At 38.5% G+C, this 22,671-nt stretch overlaps 1 protein-coding gene across 1 annotated transcript in view; it reads left to right on the forward strand.

The window, feature by feature from the left end:
- The first annotated feature begins 7,653 nt into the window (after positions 1-7,653).
- Positions 7,654-22,671, forward strand: part of ABCA12 (ATP binding cassette subfamily A member 12) — a 171,199-nt gene continuing 156,181 nt past the window's right edge. The window contains exon 1 of the mRNA XM_054723042.1: positions 7,654-7,722. Within this exon, the coding sequence (XP_054579017.1) occupies positions 7,654-7,722 (69 nt within the window). The remainder of the gene's footprint in view (positions 7,723-22,671) is intronic.

The following is a 22,671-nucleotide window of genomic DNA, read 5'->3' on the forward strand; positions in this document are numbered from 1 at the left end:
GCCATTAAAGGGAGGCCATATGGAGGGCCATGAAAATAAAGATCTTAATTCCCTGGCCAATCAATGATTTAATCATCAGACTTTTCAGCTAAAATATTTTATTATTGATTTGAATTGGAATCATTAACCAGTTCCTTTCCCCCAGTCCTATGCTTTTAAAGTAATTTAACAGTAATAAACAGAAAGCATGTAGAAAAATTGTGTGTTGCTCAACATTGAGGGGACAGATAACTGAGTCTTATTTTTCCTATACTGAAGGTTTGGAATTTCAAAATGCTAGGAACGATCATTTTCTAGCTTATTCAAGAAAAATCTATTTTCCTAACATAGTTTCTTTTCTGTTATATTCAAGGGAATGCATGCTGCCACATAAAATATAGAAAACTTTAATATTTGTGATACTCTTTTGTAAATTTCTCTAGGAGCAGGCTGGTCACCAAAGACTAACACACATGTACAAATTGGTTATTGTATTTTTTCAATAAAGAAAAAATGATGTTAGATAAAAACAGACTTGACTTTTAAGCTGCTTTAGGTTTTATGGCAGAAAAGATATAAATTGAGATAAAAACAACACTATTTTAATTTTAATTTTTCCCTCTAAAAGGAGGATTAAAACTTAATTCTTTTTCAGTTTTAATGGATTGGCCAAAAAAATACCAATTATTTCTTATTTCTCATTTCTAATTATAGCAACATATGTAGTAAAATTAATTAATTCAACATACTTTACTAGTTTAACCAAGCAAGTTATTACTCATCCTGGGTGAGTGGGTGAGTAATTCTTTGCAAGATTCTAAATCACCCTGAAATTCCCAGATTCACAGAGCTCAATAGTAAGTAAGATAATCAGATAGTTTATCAAACTAGCTCATCTGACAAGACCATGTTGTTTGTGATGAAGCATTTTGTTCATTCTGTCTGTGCCAGTGTATCATCTGGAAGAGAAAAGTTTAGCTTGGAGTGAGTCTTATTGAAACCCCCTTAAATATGTCTTACTTGGTTTTGTGAATCTTCACCAGTTGTTTCTTGACATAGTTCTCCTGTCCCCATCATTATTGGAGTGTCTCAGTGCTGATAAAGTACCTGAAAATCCTGAATCTGATACCTCTCTCACACCTACCTACTTCATAGCATTGGCTATCACCACCTTTCATCGAAGGTGGATCTCAGGTAATGAGGTATTAGCAATCGGTGCCTCATTATCTTAAACCCTGGTGGAGCCCCACCCTTCTCATAAAAGAAGGATGCTGTTATTTTTACCATGAGTTAGCTTTAGTTTCCCAACTTATTGCACATTTCCACCTGGGTTCAATGCATACACTTGCCATGTTTTCTTATCCATGCTTGTTATTTGAGGTCCTATTGAAGAACAGGCTTTGCAGACATAGAGACCAGGATTCAAATCACTGTTCTGACACTCATTAACTCCGTGAACTGGGGAAGTTACTTTACCTATGCTCCCTTATCTATAGAGTATCATCTATATATATAAAATGCCTAAGCGACCATTGCAACCGAACAGATGACCCAACTGGCTGCATGGGGCGACCAGGCCAGCAGAAGGGTTAGTGGGAGATGACCAAACGACCGAGCAGCAGGCTGCATGGGGTGACCCAACGACTGAAGAGCAGGCTGTGTGGGGTGACCAGGCCCACAGGGGGGGCAGTTGGGAGCGACCAAGCCTACAGGGGAGGGCAGTGAGGGGCGACCAGGCCGATGGGGGGACAGTTGGAGGTGACCAGGCCAGTGGGGGGGGCAGTTAGGGGCGATCAGGTAGGCAAGCAGGTGAGCAGTTAGGAGCCAGTGGTCCTGGATTGTGAGAGGGATGTCCGACTGCCAGTTTAGGCCTGATCCCCAAGAGTAGTTGGACATTCCCTGAGGGGTCCCAGATTGAAGAGGGTGAAGGCTGGGCTGAGGGCCGCCCCCCCCCCCCCCGTGCACAAATTTCCATGGAACATGGTGGGCATCGTCGATGTGGCAGTGGAGGCACTGCCAGCCCCAATGGGCCCCGAGAGCGGGACCATGGCGGGATGTTGGAGCAGGTGAGCGAGGAGTGCCAGGCCAAGGCAGCAGGCAGCCAGAGGAAGGGAGGCCCCAGCTGGCAGATGCTAGGGAACCTACCAGTGCACAAATTTTGTGTGCTGGGCCTCTAGTAGATAATAATATTGACCTCACAGGTTTATCATAGAGATTAGATCCTGTATATGATGAACATCCAATAGGACCTTAATGTAAAAATCAATTAATTATGGGGAGAAAAGTAGATTTTACTAATGCTATGGATGAAAACCAGTTTGGAGGTGAAAAGTAAATTTGTGGCTCTGGTTACCATTAAATGTTCTAAACTATTTCATTTCACCATTAACTTAATTTCACATTACTTCTCATTCAAAATAGAGGTTTCAGGTCTAACCTGAATCTCTTATCTTACTAGTATTTTCATCTCACAGCACCGTTTCTATATTGCTCTATCTATCTCTTTAGCTGAGTTGCCAGAACTTCCAATCCAAATCCTCAATATGGCATCCTCTGTTCTTTAACATTACGGTCTCTAACTCTTCCAACTTTATCTTATACTACCAAACTAACACTTAGATCTAGTCAGGCCAAATTTATCACCATTCTGTAGGGATATAGAAGTAATCCCCAACTCTTACTGTTTCATAAGACATGGTCCTTGTCTTCAGTGGCTCAGAGTATAGATAGCAAGACAAACTGAATATCATAGTAACAAGTAAGAAGTGGACTGGGAACAGAGATCCAGAGTAAAACAGGTGAAGAGGTGATTAATTCAGCCAGAGGTGGAGGTGTGGTGGGTGGAAATGCTGGGAAAGGCTTCAGAGAGGAAGTAACATTGGAGTCATTCATTTAAGAATGAGCACGATTTCATTTGGGGCAGAGGGAACAGCATGATGAAAGCCTGAAAGTAAATATCCTCATCCAAAGCATTACAGCAGATGGCGGGAGGAATGGTTGAGCGTGAGAGACACACCTGATGAAGATGGCAAGGGCCAGGCTGGGATGCTCTTTGGTCATCTACCAAGAAACCTAAAAAGAGCAGCCTTCCTTTTCCTGAATTCCTGGTACAATTATTCTTTGTGCACTTATTTTAGTAATAAATTTTCATTTTAAATAAATGTCTATAAGTGATTTATAGGCTCCAGGAGAACCAGAAGACCCCCAAAGTCATTTACTTTTCTTCTCAGCTCTTCCCCCAACAAACAGTAGATAGGACCAGAGGTAGCATAGCACAGAGATGAAAATAACAGATTTAGGGTTTGAGTTCCAACTCTGTTGTTCTCATTGTCCTCACTTCTAACTGGGTGAACTTAGGCAAGTTACATCACCTCTGAATGTCACATTTTTCCTTTGAAAATGGGGATTAGACCAGTTTCTATACAATATGCCTCCTGTGATGATTCAATAAATGCTTAACAAATGTTTGCTATTTAATTATTCAATAAGCACTGATTAGCCACCTATACAGTGTAATTCCTGTGCTAGATTCCTACTATACAGTGATGAGTTAGACAGAACAGGAGTATTGTAGTCCAGTATTTGTTATTATTACTATTATAAATATAGGTCTCTAATAAATACTATTAAAACAAATCAACATGTCTGAGCTACATCAATATCCTGTTCATGGTTGGACCGATTCCCTCTTGCCCTGGTTCTAGAGTACACTACATGGTAGTTGACAGATAACTGCCACATCTAATGCTCATGGAGCCCACCAATTAGTACACAGTTGTGCAGTCTTGGCTGAGCCATCATTCTGTACAGTTTCAGTAGGTGAAGTTACCCTGGAGGTAATCTTAGATAAGACCAACTTCAGGAGAATGATTGCGTATGCTCAAAACTAATTCTTGGCATGCCTGGCTCAGTCAAATTTGGGCTGGTTGAACTATTCTCCAAAACTTGTGATTACTGAAGTTTCAGAATGCAGAAGGCTAGAATCCTGAGATTAGCTAATTTTTGTTCAAGCTATTCCGTGATAAAGCTATATTTGTATTTTTAATGTTGGTCAAGTTAGTGCATAAAAGCAAACAATGCCTGAGTTCTGGTAGATGTCCTTGCTTAATAAAGGGATGAACCTATTGATCACCAAGAAGCAGAGTCACCAGCAGCAGAGAAAGGGAGTGCCTGCAGATACTATGGACTAAGACTTGGAAGTCACCCTAAAGTCAATGTGGGTCTGCTGGCCTCTGGCAGAAGGGCTGGAATGACTGAGGAGTGTGGTCGATCACCATAGTCCTGCCAAACAGAATAATAGTCCTGCCAAACAGAATAATTTAACTTCTTGGTACACCTATAATAATAAAATCTGTAAACAGTTTTTTGGTAAAAGGGTTCTTTCATGAGTTATATCATTCTAATTTGCCTTTGTTCAGTTTTTTGCTCAGTTTAGCTTTTTACTTAAAAAACCCCCACATTTTTCAGCAGCTGTATGTCCTTGGAACAGCTTATTTCTGGTTACAAAATTGTTCTTTCTTCCCTTAAGAGGAAGTTTCATGATACCTGCCAATAGCACCTCAATATACAATCAGGAGTGGGCACAAAATTACATCTTACTTTGTGAAAAAAATGTTTTACTGTCTTTAATTTCCTTCCACATTCTCCCGTTTTATTTTGGTTGGTCTAATCATTACTTCAAGTTCTCTTATGATCAATGGTTATAATGCCTGGTTTATGTAAGCTATAGTTCCCAAGATTATTGTTAGCTAACACCTTTTCTACAATGAAATCTTAAAAAATGCTTTTAAAATCAAAATTTAAAAGAAATTTGAAAACCTTAAAGAAGATATTAGAAGCAGATATGGTCAATATAGATGCCAAGATATAGAAAAGTACAAGAACCATATGATATCACTCAGATATGGGATAAAACAGAAAGCAACAAACAAACAAACTCATAGACACAGACAATAGCATGGTGATTACCAGAAGGGAAAGGGCCTGGTGGGACAATGAAGAGGATAAACAGGGTCAGATATATGGAAGGAGACTAGACTTTGAGTAGTGAGAGCACAATGCAATGTATAGATGTATTATAGAATTGAACACCTGCAACTTATATAATATTATTAACCAGTTACCCCAATACATTTAATTTAAAATACAGTTATTCAGAATAGGGTAAAATTTGGATGTATGATTTCCTATGTACCCTAACTTAAACTACTTTGAATTATATTTTGTGAAAGATTACTCCAGTCCCCAAGGAAGTGTGCATGCTGTTGTGTGCCTGCAAGTATAAAGGAATATCTATATACATTAACTAATGTATAATTGTGGAATTGTTTTGAAGAAGTATACCCGGGAAGTCATGAGATGTAATAAAATACATTATCTTCATCAGAAAATTTGAGATCACAGATGAAGATGTCTGGTAGAAGACAGCTGGAGAGAAACATGTTTCACCAAAATTAAACAAAACCAACTCCATGATTACACTGGAGAGGTGATGAGCAACTTCTGGGAGAAACTATTTGGAACTTTTTGAATTGACCTCTCACCTGCATCAGTTATGTGGTGAGTCAATACTTTTTAACCTGACATAACCTGAATGAATAAAGTGACTCTTTGCCGATAATGGACCTAGACATGTAGAGTCACATTTCAAATCCCACCTGTCTTCACAACTGAATAGTGTTTATTTGTGAACCAAACTCCTAGTGAATTGTAGATTGTGACAGATGGCAGAGAAAGAATATAGGGAAGCAGGAGTTCAAGTCTTCAGCGAAGCTTGAGAAAGCCGCCTGAATCTTGACACTACATTTCAGGAGTGGTGAAGGAGAGTATTATCTCTGAGACCATCGGCTGTCTGAAGAACCCCTTGTCTTTAACCTTGTCCAGAAACAATTAAAGGGTCAGATCTCGATATTTAGGACTGACTGCCTCATGAGGATTGGATTCATCACAATAGGGGCATAGCCAAAGTGATGCAATGGGCATAGCTCCAGTTAGCCCCAGGCTGGCTATCATCATCATCGCAGAGTTGGCATGGGGACCAGGAAGCTGGACATGGGGGACCAGGAAGGGGAGCACTTGCTCCAGGTGTTAAGGGAGAGCTCAAACACTGTTTTAATTGATTTCACAAACAGAGGAATGGAAAAGTGTGAATATCGAAAGAGAGCTTCACCGGCCTTGGCTTAAATAGTCTATTCAATCAAATTCAGAGTGATTATTGATCACTGATCATGTATGAAGTACTGTTTTCTAAAATAGTCTAGACTCTCAAAGAATTTGCAATCTAGTGGGAAAAATAAGATAGACAAAAATGGCAATAAAGCAAAAATGTAAGTCCCTTGAGATAGATAGAAACAAAGAATTATGCTGGATACAAAGGCAGGGGAGGATATCTTATGCAGTATATCTAAAAAAAAAAAAAAAAAAAAAGCTTCATGGAAGATGTCAACCTGGGAATAATTTTGGGAGGTAGGAGTTTAGAGAGGGAGAAGTGCATCCCAGGTAGAGAAGGTAGAATAAACAGGTCAGAGACCAGAAAGCACATGTTATGTTTGCATATTGTAATATATACCAGTTTTGCAAGTGGGCAAGCATTTGTAATAGACTATTGGAAGATAAGATTGGAAAACTGGCTGGAGCCAGATGGCGGAAGCATTGAGTGTCCAAGGGAATGTGTTGTCGTTAAGGTGTGTAAGCAAGGTTACTTCTTCATTATGTATACCCTTAAATCACCATCAAAATTACTTGATTGCCTATGTTTCACTTTAACTAAGGAGCCTGAATAAGAGAGATTTCCTATGGTGTATGCAATGAAACCACATATCCAAAATAAGGAATCCATTGCACATTATTTATGTCCCCTTTTATTTTCTGCATTTGCCTAACCTAGTAAATTGTGATGGAAGGTGGGACCTAGCCAACATAGTCACTTCCCCTCAGATCAAAACATTCAAGTCAAGTTCAGAATGAACATAAAACTTTCTCTATATATCTAATGATGAGCTAAGGTTCAGAGCTTTTTAGCTGAGCTCTGGTCTTACTGACTTAAAACATCTTAACGACACTGTAAATATTGTAAGAGTCACTGGGCTAGAGTCTGTAAAATGCTCCTCACGCCCTGCCTGCCTCTGCTGGAGTAGGCACTATGTAGTAAAGAAGGCGAGAGAATGTAGGACAAGTCCTACTGGCCTGGCAAGGGTCCCACCTAATTCCTCATGACGTGTTCAGTGCAGGTGACGCCTCCTCGAAGGTGTGGATAGGCAGTTAATTTCATGGATAGTAGGAGGTGTAGGTTCAGCTCTTTTTTTTTTCTTCTTCTTCTTCACAGTGGGGCATTATCTGAATGGTATTCATTCTCTCTTGAGTCTGGATATCGTGCAACAAGCAGCAACTGGAAGTTGTTTTAATATAAGCAGAAGCCACTGAAAGATACTGGTCTGGGTCCTTATTTGGGAGGAAGAGTTGGTTGAGAAGTGCTCCTGGGTCAAGATTGAAGCCGATCCTTGCACAGGAAAAAACATCTGTGGCAGAGAACATCTGTGGGTTTCTTACCCCAGTCACCACGGAAGCTATGCCGTGAATAGACTTCTGGCCCATTGACACACAAGTTGAACCAATTCTTTTTTTTTTTTTTTGAGGGGTGGAGGGAAAAAAAATATTGTTCGGGGTGTTTGAAGGATGGCCTCCCAGTTTCACCAGCTTCGGATCCTGGTCTGGAAGAATTGGCTAGGTGTCAAAAGGCAGCCGGTGAGTACAATTGAGGCAGGGGAGCTCTGGGGCAACGCTACAGGCAATCCTGATGATGCTAATGAAGGAAAAAGAAAAGAGTTTTAATTTAATTTTTAAAGCAGGAAATAAGATGTTTGGAAATCATCCCTGCATCTGTCTTCTAGCTAAACACATGAGTTTAAACTTGCCTTTCAGTAAATTAAAAGAGTAAACCAGGATATGCCTCGGGCAAAGAAAAGGATACGGCTTGTAACTGGCTGAATTGGGACTAGTGTTGAATTCTAAGTTTCTGGCCAAGATGCTTTAAAATTTTTTTAAATGAATTTAGTTATAAATTAGATGGTGAAATGTATGAGATGAAAGGTATAATAAATGGGAGAGAAATGTATTTGAAAACCAAAACCATAGAAATCTTGGTTGAAAAGTAAGATATAAAAAGGAAATAGTTTGAAGGCTGTTGGTATAGAAAAACTCCTAAGATACTTTAGTTATCTAAAAATTATTTACTAGAAATGCTAACTAAGATCCAATGTATATGTGCCATGTTTCCAGAGTATCATGTTGCTCATTGCAACATCTTTTTTTATGCTCTTACATTCATGTTTGCTTTTTAAATTACAAAGCCAGCTATTAGATCCTCACCAGAAATGGTCTTGGTAGATTGAAAAAGGAATTGGCTTCTATGAGTTACCACATAGTCAGAAGAATGTTTGAAAACCAGAGAAATTCAGCAAGGCACTCAATATACTTCATTTTAGAGTGATAATTCCCAGCCTTAAATGAATAATATAAATATTACGCAAATTGTATGCGTCATAGAAACCAACATTTTATCTATGCAACTTATCTCATTCTAGGTTTGCTTATAGTACCTGACCCCTTACTTAAGTGTTCTGATGTGTAGATTAAGAGGGCGAAGTAAATGTTCTCTCACCTTTGTGAATTTGGTGGGTAGGATTTTAAATCTTAAGGCATTATGTGATTGCATGTGTGTGGGTTTGGACATAAATTTTAAATTATTACTATTTTTGTTTCATTGTTTTTTTACCTAAAGAAACACAAAGTAAAATTTCCCTTAATACCCATGGTAGGTTCTGTGTATAATTCAGCAGGTTAGAGTCTGGGTAGGTGATTATGGTCAAAAGACAAGAGTTGGGTTCTTGGTTTTGCTCCTTACCAGTTATAAGACTTGAGTAGGACATCACAGTTTGAGCACTGGCTTTCCCATTTCCCCAAATGGGCATGAGATCTACCGTATCTATCTCACAGGGTGAGAACCAAATGTACTAATGTATTTCAAATTGCTTTATAAATGGTGGCAAACACTTGGCAAATAGGTTATAGAAAGATTGGGGCAATGTGGTTATATATTTTATTTGACATAATGATGAAAGGAGAAGGGATTATGAGAGAAAAAAAGAAATTTATATACAGTAAAGTTCTTAAGTGATGAAAACTCAATAGTTAAAAATAAAAGCATAGAGGAAGAGAAATACCAATTTTTGCTGGATAAACAAAATGCTGAAGTTATATATTTTCCTTACAACTGCATTTTATCTAAAATTTTTTAAAAAGGCCTGAGACCCTGGCCACATGGCTCAGTTGTTTGGAACGTCGTCCCATATACCAAAAGGTTGTGGGTTTGATTCCCTGTTGGGCACATACTGGAGGCAGTCAATCTCTCTCTCTCTTTCTCTCTCCCTCCCTCCCTCTCTTTTTCTCTCCCCCCACTTCCTCTCTCTAAAAAAGGAATCAATAAAAAACATCCTCAAGTGAAGATTAAAAGAAACCCACAAAACCCTTAGGTGAATAAAATATATCATTGAGAAATTTTATCCTTAGAAACTTTAATAAGTTTCTCCCTCATCTATAACATAGCTGGTAAATCAATTTTCCACTTTGGAGTTTTTCTCTATTTTATTCAATTTCTGCTGGACATGGCATATTTAGAGGGGATAGAAGTTAGGTGTGCTAAAATGTTTTCAGTATAATGCCTTATATTATTCCTCTTCAGCCAAAATCCCTAAAAAGCCCCAGTTAATTATATCTGCCTAGGGAAAGAGAATACATAAGCTACTAGTTCATTTTGAGACATCAGGTGATACAGAAGTTAGGGCACCCTAAGAGAATGGGACCCAGGGCAGAAAAGTCTTTGTTGCTGGAAGAAAGATTAGAAAAAGTCCAGAATTTGGGGTAACACAGAGGGCTCACCTGAACCTATTATGACCAACTAGAGGAACACAAGAGATTTTTAGAAAATAGTGGTGCCAAAAGAAGGGAAGACAATTTTAAGTGGAGGGTGAAAGGGCAAAGAAAGGTGTTTTTCTTTCTTCATACTTTTGTCTAGGCTAGTCCTAAGTCTTGGTATTGGAAAGATTTGAGGACACTAGTGGAAAGAGCATATGTGTGCCACTGTTATTCATAAGGGAAGAATAAGAAAATCAAGGGGCTAGAAAATTAGGATTAAAGATTTAAAAGAAGATGAAATGAAAGAACATTGTGAAAATAAGAAATACAGACAAATTAGAAGACAGAGCAAAGGAAAAAGCATGTGTATTACATTTAAGGAGAGGACATAGTCTTCTGGTAGGAAATGGCCTTTGTCATCCATCAAGTAATTATTTTAAATGCAAGAATTTTAATTTTAATCTTTGTAATTGACCCAAATATGCAATTCTATCACAAAGCAAGGTAGTGGGAAAGATAGTCTATAAATGGAAAAAGTTAGAAATCTATTAATGGAGAAATAAATGATATATAAGAAAGAATAAAAAGAAAAACAAATAAAGATATAGTCAAAATATTGAAGTAGAGTGGGGATTACTGAGGAAACATAGTATAAATTATATACTACAATAGAAAACGAGATAAGAATTTCAAACAGGTATGTAGTCTAAGAAATAGAATGTGGAATCTAATGAACAAAATAAACTAACAAACAAAACAGAAACAGACTCAAAGGTACAGAAAATGGACAGCTGTCAGAGGGGTGGGGGTTGAGGGATGGATGAGATTGGTGAAGGAATTAAGCAAAGAATAAATAATAGAAAGACTCATGGACACAGACAACAATATGGTGATTGTCAGAGGGAAAGAGGAGAGGTAGAAGAAGGTAAAGGAAGGATAAATGGTGATAGAAGGAGACTTGACTTGGAGTGGTAAACACACAATACAATACACAGATGATGTATTGTAGAATTGTACACCTGAAATCTATATAATTTTATTAACCAATGTCACCCAAAAATTCAATTAAAAATAAATAGAATGACAATGGGATAAGTTAAATGTTGAGTTTGGCTGCAAAAGAGGGAAGACGGGATCTTTAATTTTTGAGGTGATCGCCTCAAAATTGTTCTCAGAGTAAATGTTTCTCTCTTTCTCTCTCTCTCTCTGTAAAATCAAATACCAGGATTATGGAATATTTAGGATTATCTAAATGCTTTTATTTTATAGGGTTTCAGAGTATTCAATAGACTTGTCCATGCTCACATAGTGAATTTAAAGTCTCAAAGTCAGATTTTCCCCAAAATAGATCTATTCTTTCTATTACCTCCTGCTGCTTCTCTGTTGCCCCTGAGTTGAGTTTCCTTTCCCAATATTCTCTGATCCCTTCTCAGAGTTCAGGTCACCAATGAAGACATCATATGTGCTAAGGAGGCCTTAAGATAGTGCTGTTTTTTTGTGTTTTTTTTTTTAAATATTAATGGCAACATCAATTCTCAATTACATTGTTAAACTAAAAATAAAAAGCCAAATTGAGATTCAATAGCATTTTTTTGAGTTCAGAGAATAGCTAGGTATTCAGGATGCACGAAATTAGGCAGAAATCCAAATTGTGTTCTAATTAGGCGATGAAGGCAAAGGGTTGTATGAGAAAGGGAAGGGAAATAATTACATAAAGAAGGAATGAATTTCTATTGATGCTTATAGGGACGAGGAGCTCTACATGGATGTTTACTGATTCTAAAAAAGGCCTGTAGTCTTCAATCTCTGTAATCAGGATGTTTGCTTTCCTGTTAGCTCCACAAACAGTTGTTTGGAAGACAAGGCTGCTCTGGCCCTGTCCAAAGGTTATTTTGTCCAAGTCAAACAGTCCAAAGGTTCAAGGAGCAAGGTGTGCAAGGAGGGAGGTGGCTCTGGCTTCATTTTGAAATGGCTCCATTTATTTCATTTTTCATATTTCTCCCTTTTGATTGAGATCTTTCCTTGAAAGCATCTCTGATCACCCATTGGAGAGCAACACTGATCGGCTGTTGAAAGCTTCATTTATCTGTCACTGGTAAGGCTCATTTCCAGTATATCATGTACCATGTAGGAGGGAAAGTTGTTTTTGTAGGAATCTTAGGCCACATTTAAGCAACAAGAGCACCGGAACAGAGGAAGGTCTTACTGTCATGTTTCTTTAAGGGCAAACAACTAGAATTAGTTCCTTGAAGTTTTTCACATGAACTCTCATAGGACTTAGTGATTATCTCAAGTCTCTGAGCAATCATTATCCAAGTGGTGCCTTTCCAACATTGAGCTGTGTAAAGCAGACAAAATTTTATAACAAGAATTTCTAGCCGAAACCGGTTTGGCTCAGTGGATAGAGCGTCGGCCTGCGGACTGAAAGGTCCCAGGTTCGATTCCGGTCAAGGGCATGTACCTTGGTTGCGGGCACATCCCCAGTAGGGGGTGTGCAGGAGGCAGCTGGTCGATGTTTCTCTCTCATCGATGTTTCTAGCTCTCTATCCCTCTCCTTTCCTCCCTGTAAAAATCAATAAAATATATTAAAAAAAAGAATTTCTAGAATGACAAACAAAATGCTAAGTTGAATTTGGAGATTAGACCTGAGTAGGGGAAATGTCTGAGCATAGCCAGATGAAAAGGTCAAGGACCATGGAGTGTCAGCAATCAGGTATTTAATAAGAGACATTTCTATGGGAACAAAAGAAAAATAAAGGTTAATGGTAAGTAACCAGTTTCTGAGCTGGGGGGCAGTCAGTCAAGAACAATTTTAGATATCATTGTTGAAGCATCTTTAGCTGTTTGAAATGTCTCTGATGATGTCATCCATTGTTCATATAGACTTTCCAAGTGGCTTACAGAACATCAGGCATGAAGATTGTTTAAGCATGAGCATTTGTGGTGACTTCTGTGAAGTTTATATCAAATTATTTATGGTCCATTTTCAGGGCTTCCAGAAAGTGGCAGCTTTAGTTCAAAATGATTTCAAGGCAATAGTGGGAGAGAAATTGGAAACATTGGTTTGAAGAGTTGTAGCCAAATATTTGAGCAAACTAAAAAAATTTAGGATTCAGTCCAGTTTACAGGTGGAATATCAAACCTCAAAGGCAATGAACAGAATTAGTATCCACAAGTGTGTATTATAGCTTCTATTGAAATATAATTTTTTCTCTCTCTACAATTATCTACATTTTTATCAAAGATATTTTACAAGCAAATTCGTTTTACTACAATTAAGTCTAGTTTTGATATACTTAGCCTGATTATCTATATAAATGTGTCGAATATGACAATTGATTATATAGACTCTTTTAAATCTGCTTTGCTTGAACTTTCCATAAGAAATCTTCAGATTAAACTTTTATCAGCCTCTTGGGGCTAAGAGGCCCAGCCAACTACTTGCCATTAGACTTCACCTGTAGTACTTTTAGATTTGGGTCAATTCCTCTTGTCTTGAGGTCCCCAAAATACCCTGAGGTTCTTGTGCCTGCCAAGAAGTGACCTTCCTTACTCACTTGGTTAAACTGAGAACCCTATAAGCAAGGTACCGCGCCAATTTTTCCAAGGAGGTTTTATTGGCTTCTAACCCATTTCATGACCAACTCATCTGAGGTGTCCAGTGCCCTTCTGCTTTTAAATGCTCTACCTGTGTTCACTAAGTTTGCAGCTTTGTCTTCCAAGGCTCTCTTAGCAACACTTTCACCTCATGTACACTTAACCCACAATAAAATTTATTTAAATAGATGCTCATCTGGTGAGATCTGCAGAAATTGTCAGTTTGCAGAGGCCAGCCCAGACAACAGGTTTATAAAATTTGAGCTTGTGTTGGTCCCTTTTGAATCTCTTTCTTATGACAAACAACACAATAGAGATAAAGGAAAGAAACATGTAAGAATGCACAACAAAAATTTGTACTAACCTGCCAGTAGCTCTAAGCTACTCAACACCCAGGGAACTTCTGACAAGCATGAAAGAAGCCCTTCCTGAGGAAAATTTCTTATGTGGTATTGAGCTCCTGTGGCAGCAGCCACATGGGCACCCCATGTGGGCAATGCCTCCCTGAGGGAATTCCCCTACTGATCTCAAAGAAAGTCACTGACCTCAACCAAAAAGGAGGGAGTCAGGAGCCTGATAGAAATTACTAGTGCGTGGTCCATGGAAACAGTGAACACAAAGAGGCTCATGTGGGGATCTTATCAGGTTTCAGGGGACTCTGGTCCATGAAGATAAGGTTACTTCAGGTCCCCATATTTGTTAACCAAAAAATCAAAAGCCACCTGTGAGCAGCAATAAGCATTTATTTAAGATCAAAGAATAGTTACTCAAGAAGCACTGATTTAGGCAGAAACCCAAATTTTGTCCTGATTATGGGGTGTAGGTAATGGGTTTTTATGAGAAAGGGAAGGGAAACAATTACATGAATATAAAGAAGGAACTTCTATTGGTGCTAATAGGCTAAGTTCTTCTTTAACTCTACATGGCTATTTACTGATTCTAAAAATGTTTGTAATTTTCAGTTCTTGTAGTCAGGTTGTTCAATTTCCTCTTAGCTGTATGCACAGCTGTATGGAAGACAATGCTGCTTTGCCCCCTCCCCCCCCCCCCGCCCCACCCAAAGGCAAACATTTTAAGGGTTCAAAGAGCAAGATGTACAAGGCCATTTCTCTGGTCTGGTGGTTCCAACTTCATTTGGAAATGGCTCCATTTATGTCATTTTTCTCAATTGCAAAAAACAAATACTAAAAAAGTGTGAAAAAAATCACATTAATCACGAACAGAAATGTTAGGTAATAGAGAAAATCAATTAAATGCAGTTGCTACCCTGCTGGGTTTGTAATGTAACTCTTAATATAATGGGAAAATGAAGATACATTCCACTGGAAATGGTTAGCAACAGGGATGCTAGTTAATGACAGGAAAGAGTCCTTGTGCAGCAAAGAGACAGAAAGACTGGATAGTTAAGGTAAGAGTTTATCTTTCATGAAGAAGATGGGTTCTGAAGAGCATATCAAAGAATGATTCTTGATGTCTATTGAAGTAAAATCTAATTCCAGACTTATGACCTGAAGAAAGAAAATTAACTTCAGCTGTTTACAGTATTTTCTGTTGTAACTTTATCTAGTGGATTGCACTTTAGCTCAGTTGATGATAGAACTGTTTTTTCTATCACAGACATTCCTACAACTTGATACTCTTCTAAGACTTTGGATCAAGTTTGACACTTCCTCCCCAATCCCCATATTGCCCATGTAACTTCCCCTCAGAGTGACTACAGAAAGAGGAAGACTTAGCTTCAAAATTTTGGAGCAGTACACTCTATGTATTAAAACAATTTTTTAGAATAAAAAATTTATAATTAAACTCTAGTCCCCAAATTTAAAATTCTAAATCATGTTAAAATGAACTAGACCTTATACAATTCAGTCAACTATGTCTTTAAATGTTCCAGGCTTTTCATCTCCTCTGGGTCTATTCCACTTACTCCCTTAATACCATTTAATTGTTAAAAGAAATTAGATCTACCTATTGATTATGGTGCTTGTCACATAGTGGCCATGAACATTTTATTAGTTTAGTCAATCAATAAAAAGTAAATGAGATGAAAATGTTTTATTTATTTTTACTTTTTTAAAATATATTTTTTATTGCATTCAGAGAGGAAGGGGAGGGTGAGAGAGATAGAAACATCAATGATGAAAGAGAATCATTGTGTGCCCTTAACTGGAATCGAACCTGGGGCCCTTCAGTCCTCAGGCCGAGGCTCTATCCACTGAACCAAACCAGCTAGGGCTATTTTATTTTTTAAAGTATATTTTTATTGACTTCAGAGAGGAGAGGGAGAGATAGAAACATCAATGATGAGAGAGAGAATCATTGATCGGCTGCCTCCTGCACGCCCTACACTGGGGATCGAGCCTGCAACCTGGGCATGTGCCCTGACTGGGAATCTAACATGACCTCCTGATTCATAGGTCAATGCTCAACCACTGAGCCACGCCATCTGGGTGAGATGAAAATGTTTTAGAAATAGATAAGTAAATAAGCTTAAAGTCCAATAAAAATGTGTTGTTTTTATGTACATCATAGAAAGTTTACCAAACTCCAAAATGTATTATAACCTATAAGCACAGATTTCAGAAAAAGTCTTTGATCCCAGTTTCCACATGGTCTTTTATATGGATGACAGTGTTAATAGGCAAAAAGCCCAATTAACAGAACTCTTGCCACTTTAGTTTCTTGTTTTGGGGGTTAAACTAATGTTTATTCCAGATCTAAAGTACAACCAGACTCTTACTTCAGAATGTGAACTTGGGAATCCTCTTGCTACCATCAAGTAACAGCATCCTTGACTTATGGGACAATCCACAAAGGAAGGAATAGAAGAGAAAGGAAGAGGCAGTGTACTGTACTTATGGAAGGTTAGGCAAGTGTTATTTTCCAGTTTGTAATAAAAAGTTATGATTTGAGGTTACAGGATGACTTTCAAATGACTTTTAATGTTCACATAGGCTGAACTAATGAAAGGATAGTATTAGGGTCAAAGAGAGCAAGTAATCGGTTTTGTAGTGGTTTGGATATAGCTTTATGGTACAGGTGCTGAAGCCAGGCTCCCTGGGTTCAAAGATCAGCTCTATGATTTATGACTTAAGGAATGGAGGCTTATTTAGTGTCTTTAAGATTCCAATTTTTCCCATCTGCAAGAGGAAATGAGGCGATTATATTAAATAAGATAATGTATATTAAGTGTTTTACATAGCATCTTGTACTTTCTAAGCAATCAATAACTATTAGCTATTATCACTTGGGGTATTATATTGAATTCTGATATAATTGTAAGGAGAACACTTGACAACAAGAATTTATAGTGGGAAAGATATTTCAAAATCATATTTAACAGGGAATGGCTGAAGGAACTGGCACTGGTACCTAAGAGGAGAGGGAGCTTTGTTTCTCTTCAAATACTTGTTGAATTCTCATGTGAAAGAGAAGGCCAAACTAAGACAAACAAGTGTTAGTCAAAACAGGAAGATATCCCCTTGATATAAGCAAAATAAATAAATAAATAAATAAATAAATAAATAAAATCAGACAATATAAGTTGTCCAATAATAAAGAAGTCTTGTGAAATAGTTAACTTCTAGTCACTAGAAACATTCAAGTAGAGGTTGGATAAACATATGGCAGGGATGTTTTCTCTGTCTCTTAATGCACTAGTCATTCTGGACTTATTTCTTTTCCTGGAACATTTCACCTTCTTTTCCATCTGTGGGTCTTCACCCATATGTTTTCTCTGCTGAAAAGACTCCTACTTCTTTTTCACACTCCATCCAACATACCTATCTTTTCTTCTTCCTGACCTTTTCCATCTTTTAGGTTTTAATCAGTGCCTCCTGCTTTATTTTCCTTCCACACTCTTTACTTCCTATGTCTTATTCCTGTTATCTATTGCATATGGTTAAAATTATTTTTAATATTTCCTTTCCTCAAAAGACTAAAACTTTTAGTTTCTCTATTCTCAGTGCCTAAAATACAGTATACAGTAAGGCTCAATAATTTTATATAATAATAATAATAATAATAATAATAATAAATGATTACTGTAGTATATGTTAAACCCTAAGTTTCCTTAAGACTCTCCAAGACTATGATTCCCTGAAGGGGAAGAAGAATCTTCATCTTAAACATTTTACTTTTATTTATTTTCAGAGTTAGAAAAGAAATCCCCATTGCAATTTGAAAATTGTAATGATAACCACTGTCATTCATTTTGGACACAACCAACTTCTGACCACTCAATTTTAAGGGATGCAAAATATTATCTATCTATCTATCTATCTATCTATCTATCTATCTATCTATATCATCATCTATCTACCTATCTTTCTATCATCCATCTCTGTGTCTACATATATGGCACATATATTCTGTGGTTCTGTCTACTCTTGGAAACAGTGACATCCCAATAGCAACCAGCACACTTAGCTCTCATCTGTGCACTAAAATAAGCTAGCATTTCCTGGAAAATGGGTATTTTCAGGACCAGGACAGAGAAAGTACACAATGAGGCAGAAAAACTTGTGGAACCAGAAAGAAGGAAATAATCCTGTATAATAAAGAGGTGATATACAAACTGACTCTCATGCCTTCACAAGATGGCTGTCTACAACTAGGCCAGCAGGGGTGTTAGTGAGGGATGACCAAATGACTGAACAGCAGGCTGCGTGGGGCAACCGACCAGGCCAGCAGGGGCGGGCAGTTGGGGGCAACCAGGCCAGCAGAGGGGGGTAGTTGGGGGTGACCAGGCAGGCAGGCAGGTGAGTGATTAGGAGCCAGTAGTCCAGGATTGTGAGAGGGATATCTGACTGCCAGTTTAGTTCTGATCCCTGGGATTGGGCCTAAACCAGCAGTTGGACATCCCCCTAAAGGTCCTGGATTGGAGAGGCTGGGCTGAGGGGACCCCTTCCCTGCACAAATTTCATGCACTGGGCCTCTAGTTGTTATACACATTTATCACTGTAGTTCATGTATCTTTATACATTTGGAAACCCAGCAGTTCACACACATATCCTTAACTCAAACCCAATATTAAAGAGTTCATTCTAGTTTTCTCCCTTTCCATGTTCTAAATTCCCCTGATGGGTAGTGAGGAACCTGGCTTCTCTAATGGGGCATATTGACTTTTTGGTCAGCCTCCCTATATGAAACCAATTGCCTGATCTTCGCTCTGCACAGACACCTTCCTTACCCAACGGACACCCCATGTCTGGCTGCTGAGGTGTCCTCTTTAACTTACGAGGGACCCACCTCCCTCACTGTGTCACTGTGGGGCACCCAGTCATAGAATGGACTTACCTTGGTGGGCACTACCTAAGGACTTTCAGACACTGAAATTTTCAGAAGCTGAAAGGGAATAGAAAGAGAAAGGATGGGACGTCTCAATAGAAAATAATCCCTGGAGAAATAAAAGGAGACAAATGCCATGGCCCACTAAAGAATTAAACTGCTCAGTGTGCCTATGCCCTTCAATGTCAAGAATGCAGGGAGGCCTGACTGACGTGGCTCAATGGTTGAGTGTCGACCTGTGAACCAGGAGGTCGTATTTTGGTTCCTGTCTGGGTTACCTGCCCAGGTTGCGGGCTTGATCCCCAGTGTGGGGCTTGCGGGAAGCAGACAATCAATGATTCTCTCTCATCATTGATGTTTCAATCTCTCTCTCCCTCTCCCTTCCTCTCTAAAATCAATAAAAATACGTTTTTAAAAAAGAATGCAGAGGGGTTGGAAGGCAAATGAGGTATAGAGGCAAGTGTGAGGTAAGTTAAAATATCAGCAAAAATATGAAACTGTTAAAAACTGCTTTTCCCAAAGTTTCCAGTAGTCCCAAATCTATAAGATCAATATATTAGCCCTTTCTCTAAACCAGTGGTCGGCAAACACATTAGTCAACAGAGCCAAATATCAACAGTACAATGATTGAAATTTCTTTTGAGAGACAAATTTTTTAAACTTAAATTTCTTCTAATGCAACTTCTTCAAAATAGACTCGCCCAGGCCATGGTATTTTGTGGAAGAGCCACACACAAGAGGCCAAAGAGCCGCATGTGGCTCACGAGCCGCAGTTTGCCGACCACGGCTCTAAACCAATAGCAAGAAAAGCCATGACTCATTAGTTTAGCATTTGGATCCTTGGCACACATTTTCTTCCAGGTTATTTATGATAATATTTAGAATGGTGTTGAGAGCAATCCTGCTGCTATGAAAATTTAAGTTTTGTTTGTTTCTGACTTTTGTGATTAACTTGTCAGCCTTAACATTACTGCGACCACAGTGTGAATGGCTCTGTATTTCTTATCCTTCTAAAATGCAGCATTCAGAAATGTTCTTCAAACCTCTCTGACCTACAATCCCAGGGGAAATATTGTGATAATAAATTGCTTATGGGCCTAGCTGTGATTTTTATCTGTAACAGAGTCAAAAATGCCTTAAACTACACTGATATACTAGTAGATTACATTTTGGGCTGGACTTAAATCGTGTCAAAAATTAACTTCAAAATTTACCAAAACCTCTTCATGAAGCCATCAAATGAGGGCCTAATCTCCAAATTTATAGGGAACTCATACATCTTAACAAAAAGAAGATAAAGAATCCAATAAAAAACTGGGCAAAGGACTTAGGCACCCTTTGAAAGTTGACATACAGAAGGCCGAGAGACATGTGAAAACATGCTCTAAATCACTAATCATCCGAGAGCTGCAAATCAAAATGATAGTGTGGTACCATCTCACACCTGTCAGAATGGCTATCATCAACAAATCAACAAAGGACAAGTGGGTGAGGATGTGGAGAAAAAGGAACCCTCCTGCCCTGCTGGTGGGAATGCAGACTGGTGCAGCCACTGTGGAAAACAGTATGGAGTTTCCTCAAAAAATTAAAAATGGAACTTCCATTTGACCCAGTGATCCCACTTCTGGAAATACATCCCAAGAAAACAAAGACCAATAAGAAAGGACATATGCATACCTATGTTCATAGCAGCACAATTTACAATAGCTAAGATTTGGACACAGCCTAAGTGCCCATCAGCTGATGAGTAGATTAGAAAACTGTGGTACATTTACACAATTGAAAACTACGCTGCTATAAAAAAACAAGGGATTCTTACCGTTCACAATAGAATGGATGGAACTGGAGAGCAGTATGCTAAGTGAAATAAGCCAGTCAGAGAAAGATAAAGATCACATGATCTCACTCATTTGTGTAATATAATGAACATTATGTATAAACTGATTAACAAAAATAGATATAGAGACAAAGAAGCATCAAACAGACTGCCAAGCTTCAGTGGGAAGGCAGGGGAGGGGTAAGAGATCAACCAAAGGACTTGTATGCATGTGTATAAGCCTAACCAATGGACACAGACACTAGGGGGGTGAGGACATGTGCTAGGGGGCAGGGGTTGGCCGGTGGGGGTGGGAGGGAGATCAATAGGGGAAAAAGGAGACATATGTATTACTATACATAATACTTTAAACAATAAAATAAAACTTTAAAAAAGCCTTCAAATTAGATAAACCAAAAGACCACTTAAAGATATCTCACGACATATTCTCCTTATTTAAATGTGAATGTAATTAATCTCAGTTTCTCACTGAATTCTCATGAGGTTACTATAGAAAAATGAATAGATGCTCCTGAAAGTAGCTATGGGACATTAAACCTACTCAGATGGATCCTTTTTTAAAAAGAATAACTATGGCTTCAAATATAAGACCAATAAATCCATAGACATTATATTTTTGTAACCTTAATTCTTTATAGTCTGCATTTTAAATGAGTCACATTGAATAAAGATGATAACTTGTATCATATCTAGGATCCTTAAAACATAGACTTTAATTTTTAAATATATCACACCAGGCTACAATAATAACACATCCCAGTGCAAGAAATTCATGCAAGGGGGAGGGGTGTGTGTCCCTCAGCCCAGCCTGCACCCTCTCCAATCTGGGACATCCCTCTCACAATCCAGGACTGCTGGCTCCCAACCGTTTGCCTGCCTGCCTGCCTGATTGTCCCTAACCACTTCTGCCTGCCAGCCTCATCAACCCCTAACCACTCCCCTGCCAGCCTGATCAATGCCTAACTGCCCTCCCTTGCCAGCCTGGTCCCCCCTAACTGCCCTTCCCTGAAGGCCTGGTCCCCCCTAACTGTCCTCCCCTGTAGGCCTAGTCCCCCCGCAACTGCCCTTCCCTGCAGGCCTGGGTCCCCCCCAACTGCCCTCCCCTGCTGGCCTGATCACCCACAACTGCCCTCCACTGCCGGCCATCTTGTGGTGGCCATCTTGTGTCCACATGGGGGTGGCCATCTTTGACCACATGGGGGTGGCCATCTTGTGTGTTAGAGTGATGGTCAATTTGCATATTACCTCTTTATTATATAGGATATATAAATACATATATATATATATATATATATATAAATATATTTAAAAATATTTTTATTGACTTCAGAGAGGAAGGGAGGAGAGAAAGAAAAACATCAATGATGAGAGAGAATCATTGAATGAATGCCTCCTGCACTCCCCACAGTGGGGATCAAGCCTGAAATCCAGGCACATGCTGTGACTGGGAATCGAACAATGATCTTCTGGTTCATAGGTCAATGCTCAACCACTGAGCCATGCCAACCCAGGCACATTTTATATTTTTTATAGCACTTATATTTTTGCAATACACTTTCTGTAATTCTTTCTTACTTATTTCTCAGAGCAGTATGGTAATTTTAAAAAAGACCTAGCCTAAGTATTTTGATATTCAGATCCTTGTTCCCTGCTCTGCTTCCCAACTGGGTACGTGACTTTGGATAATTATGCTAACCTTCTGTATCCCAGAAAAGAAAAAAAGGGAGTTGGATGAGATCAAGGCTTCTTAACCTCCAATATGCTATGGATCTCTTTGGCATCCTGGTGAAATATATGGCTCTTCTAAAATAATGTTTTTAAATCAATAAAATAAGTAGTATTACAAATAAAACAAATTATATTGAAATTCAGTTATTAAGGTATTTAAAAGCAAATTTAGGACACGGCAATGTGTTTATTATAGCATTAACTAACTAAATAAATATTATGAACCCGTAACTACTGTAATTTTAATTTCACAATAATTGTAAATAGCACTTGGAGGTCTCTACAACAACACTAACGTTATTTGAAAATATCCCTGGTTTCTATTGGTG

Source organism: Eptesicus fuscus, chromosome 11, assembly GCF_027574615.1.
Source record: "Eptesicus fuscus isolate TK198812 chromosome 11, DD_ASM_mEF_20220401, whole genome shotgun sequence".
Taxonomy (NCBI): Eukaryota; Metazoa; Chordata; class Mammalia; order Chiroptera; family Vespertilionidae; genus Eptesicus; species Eptesicus fuscus.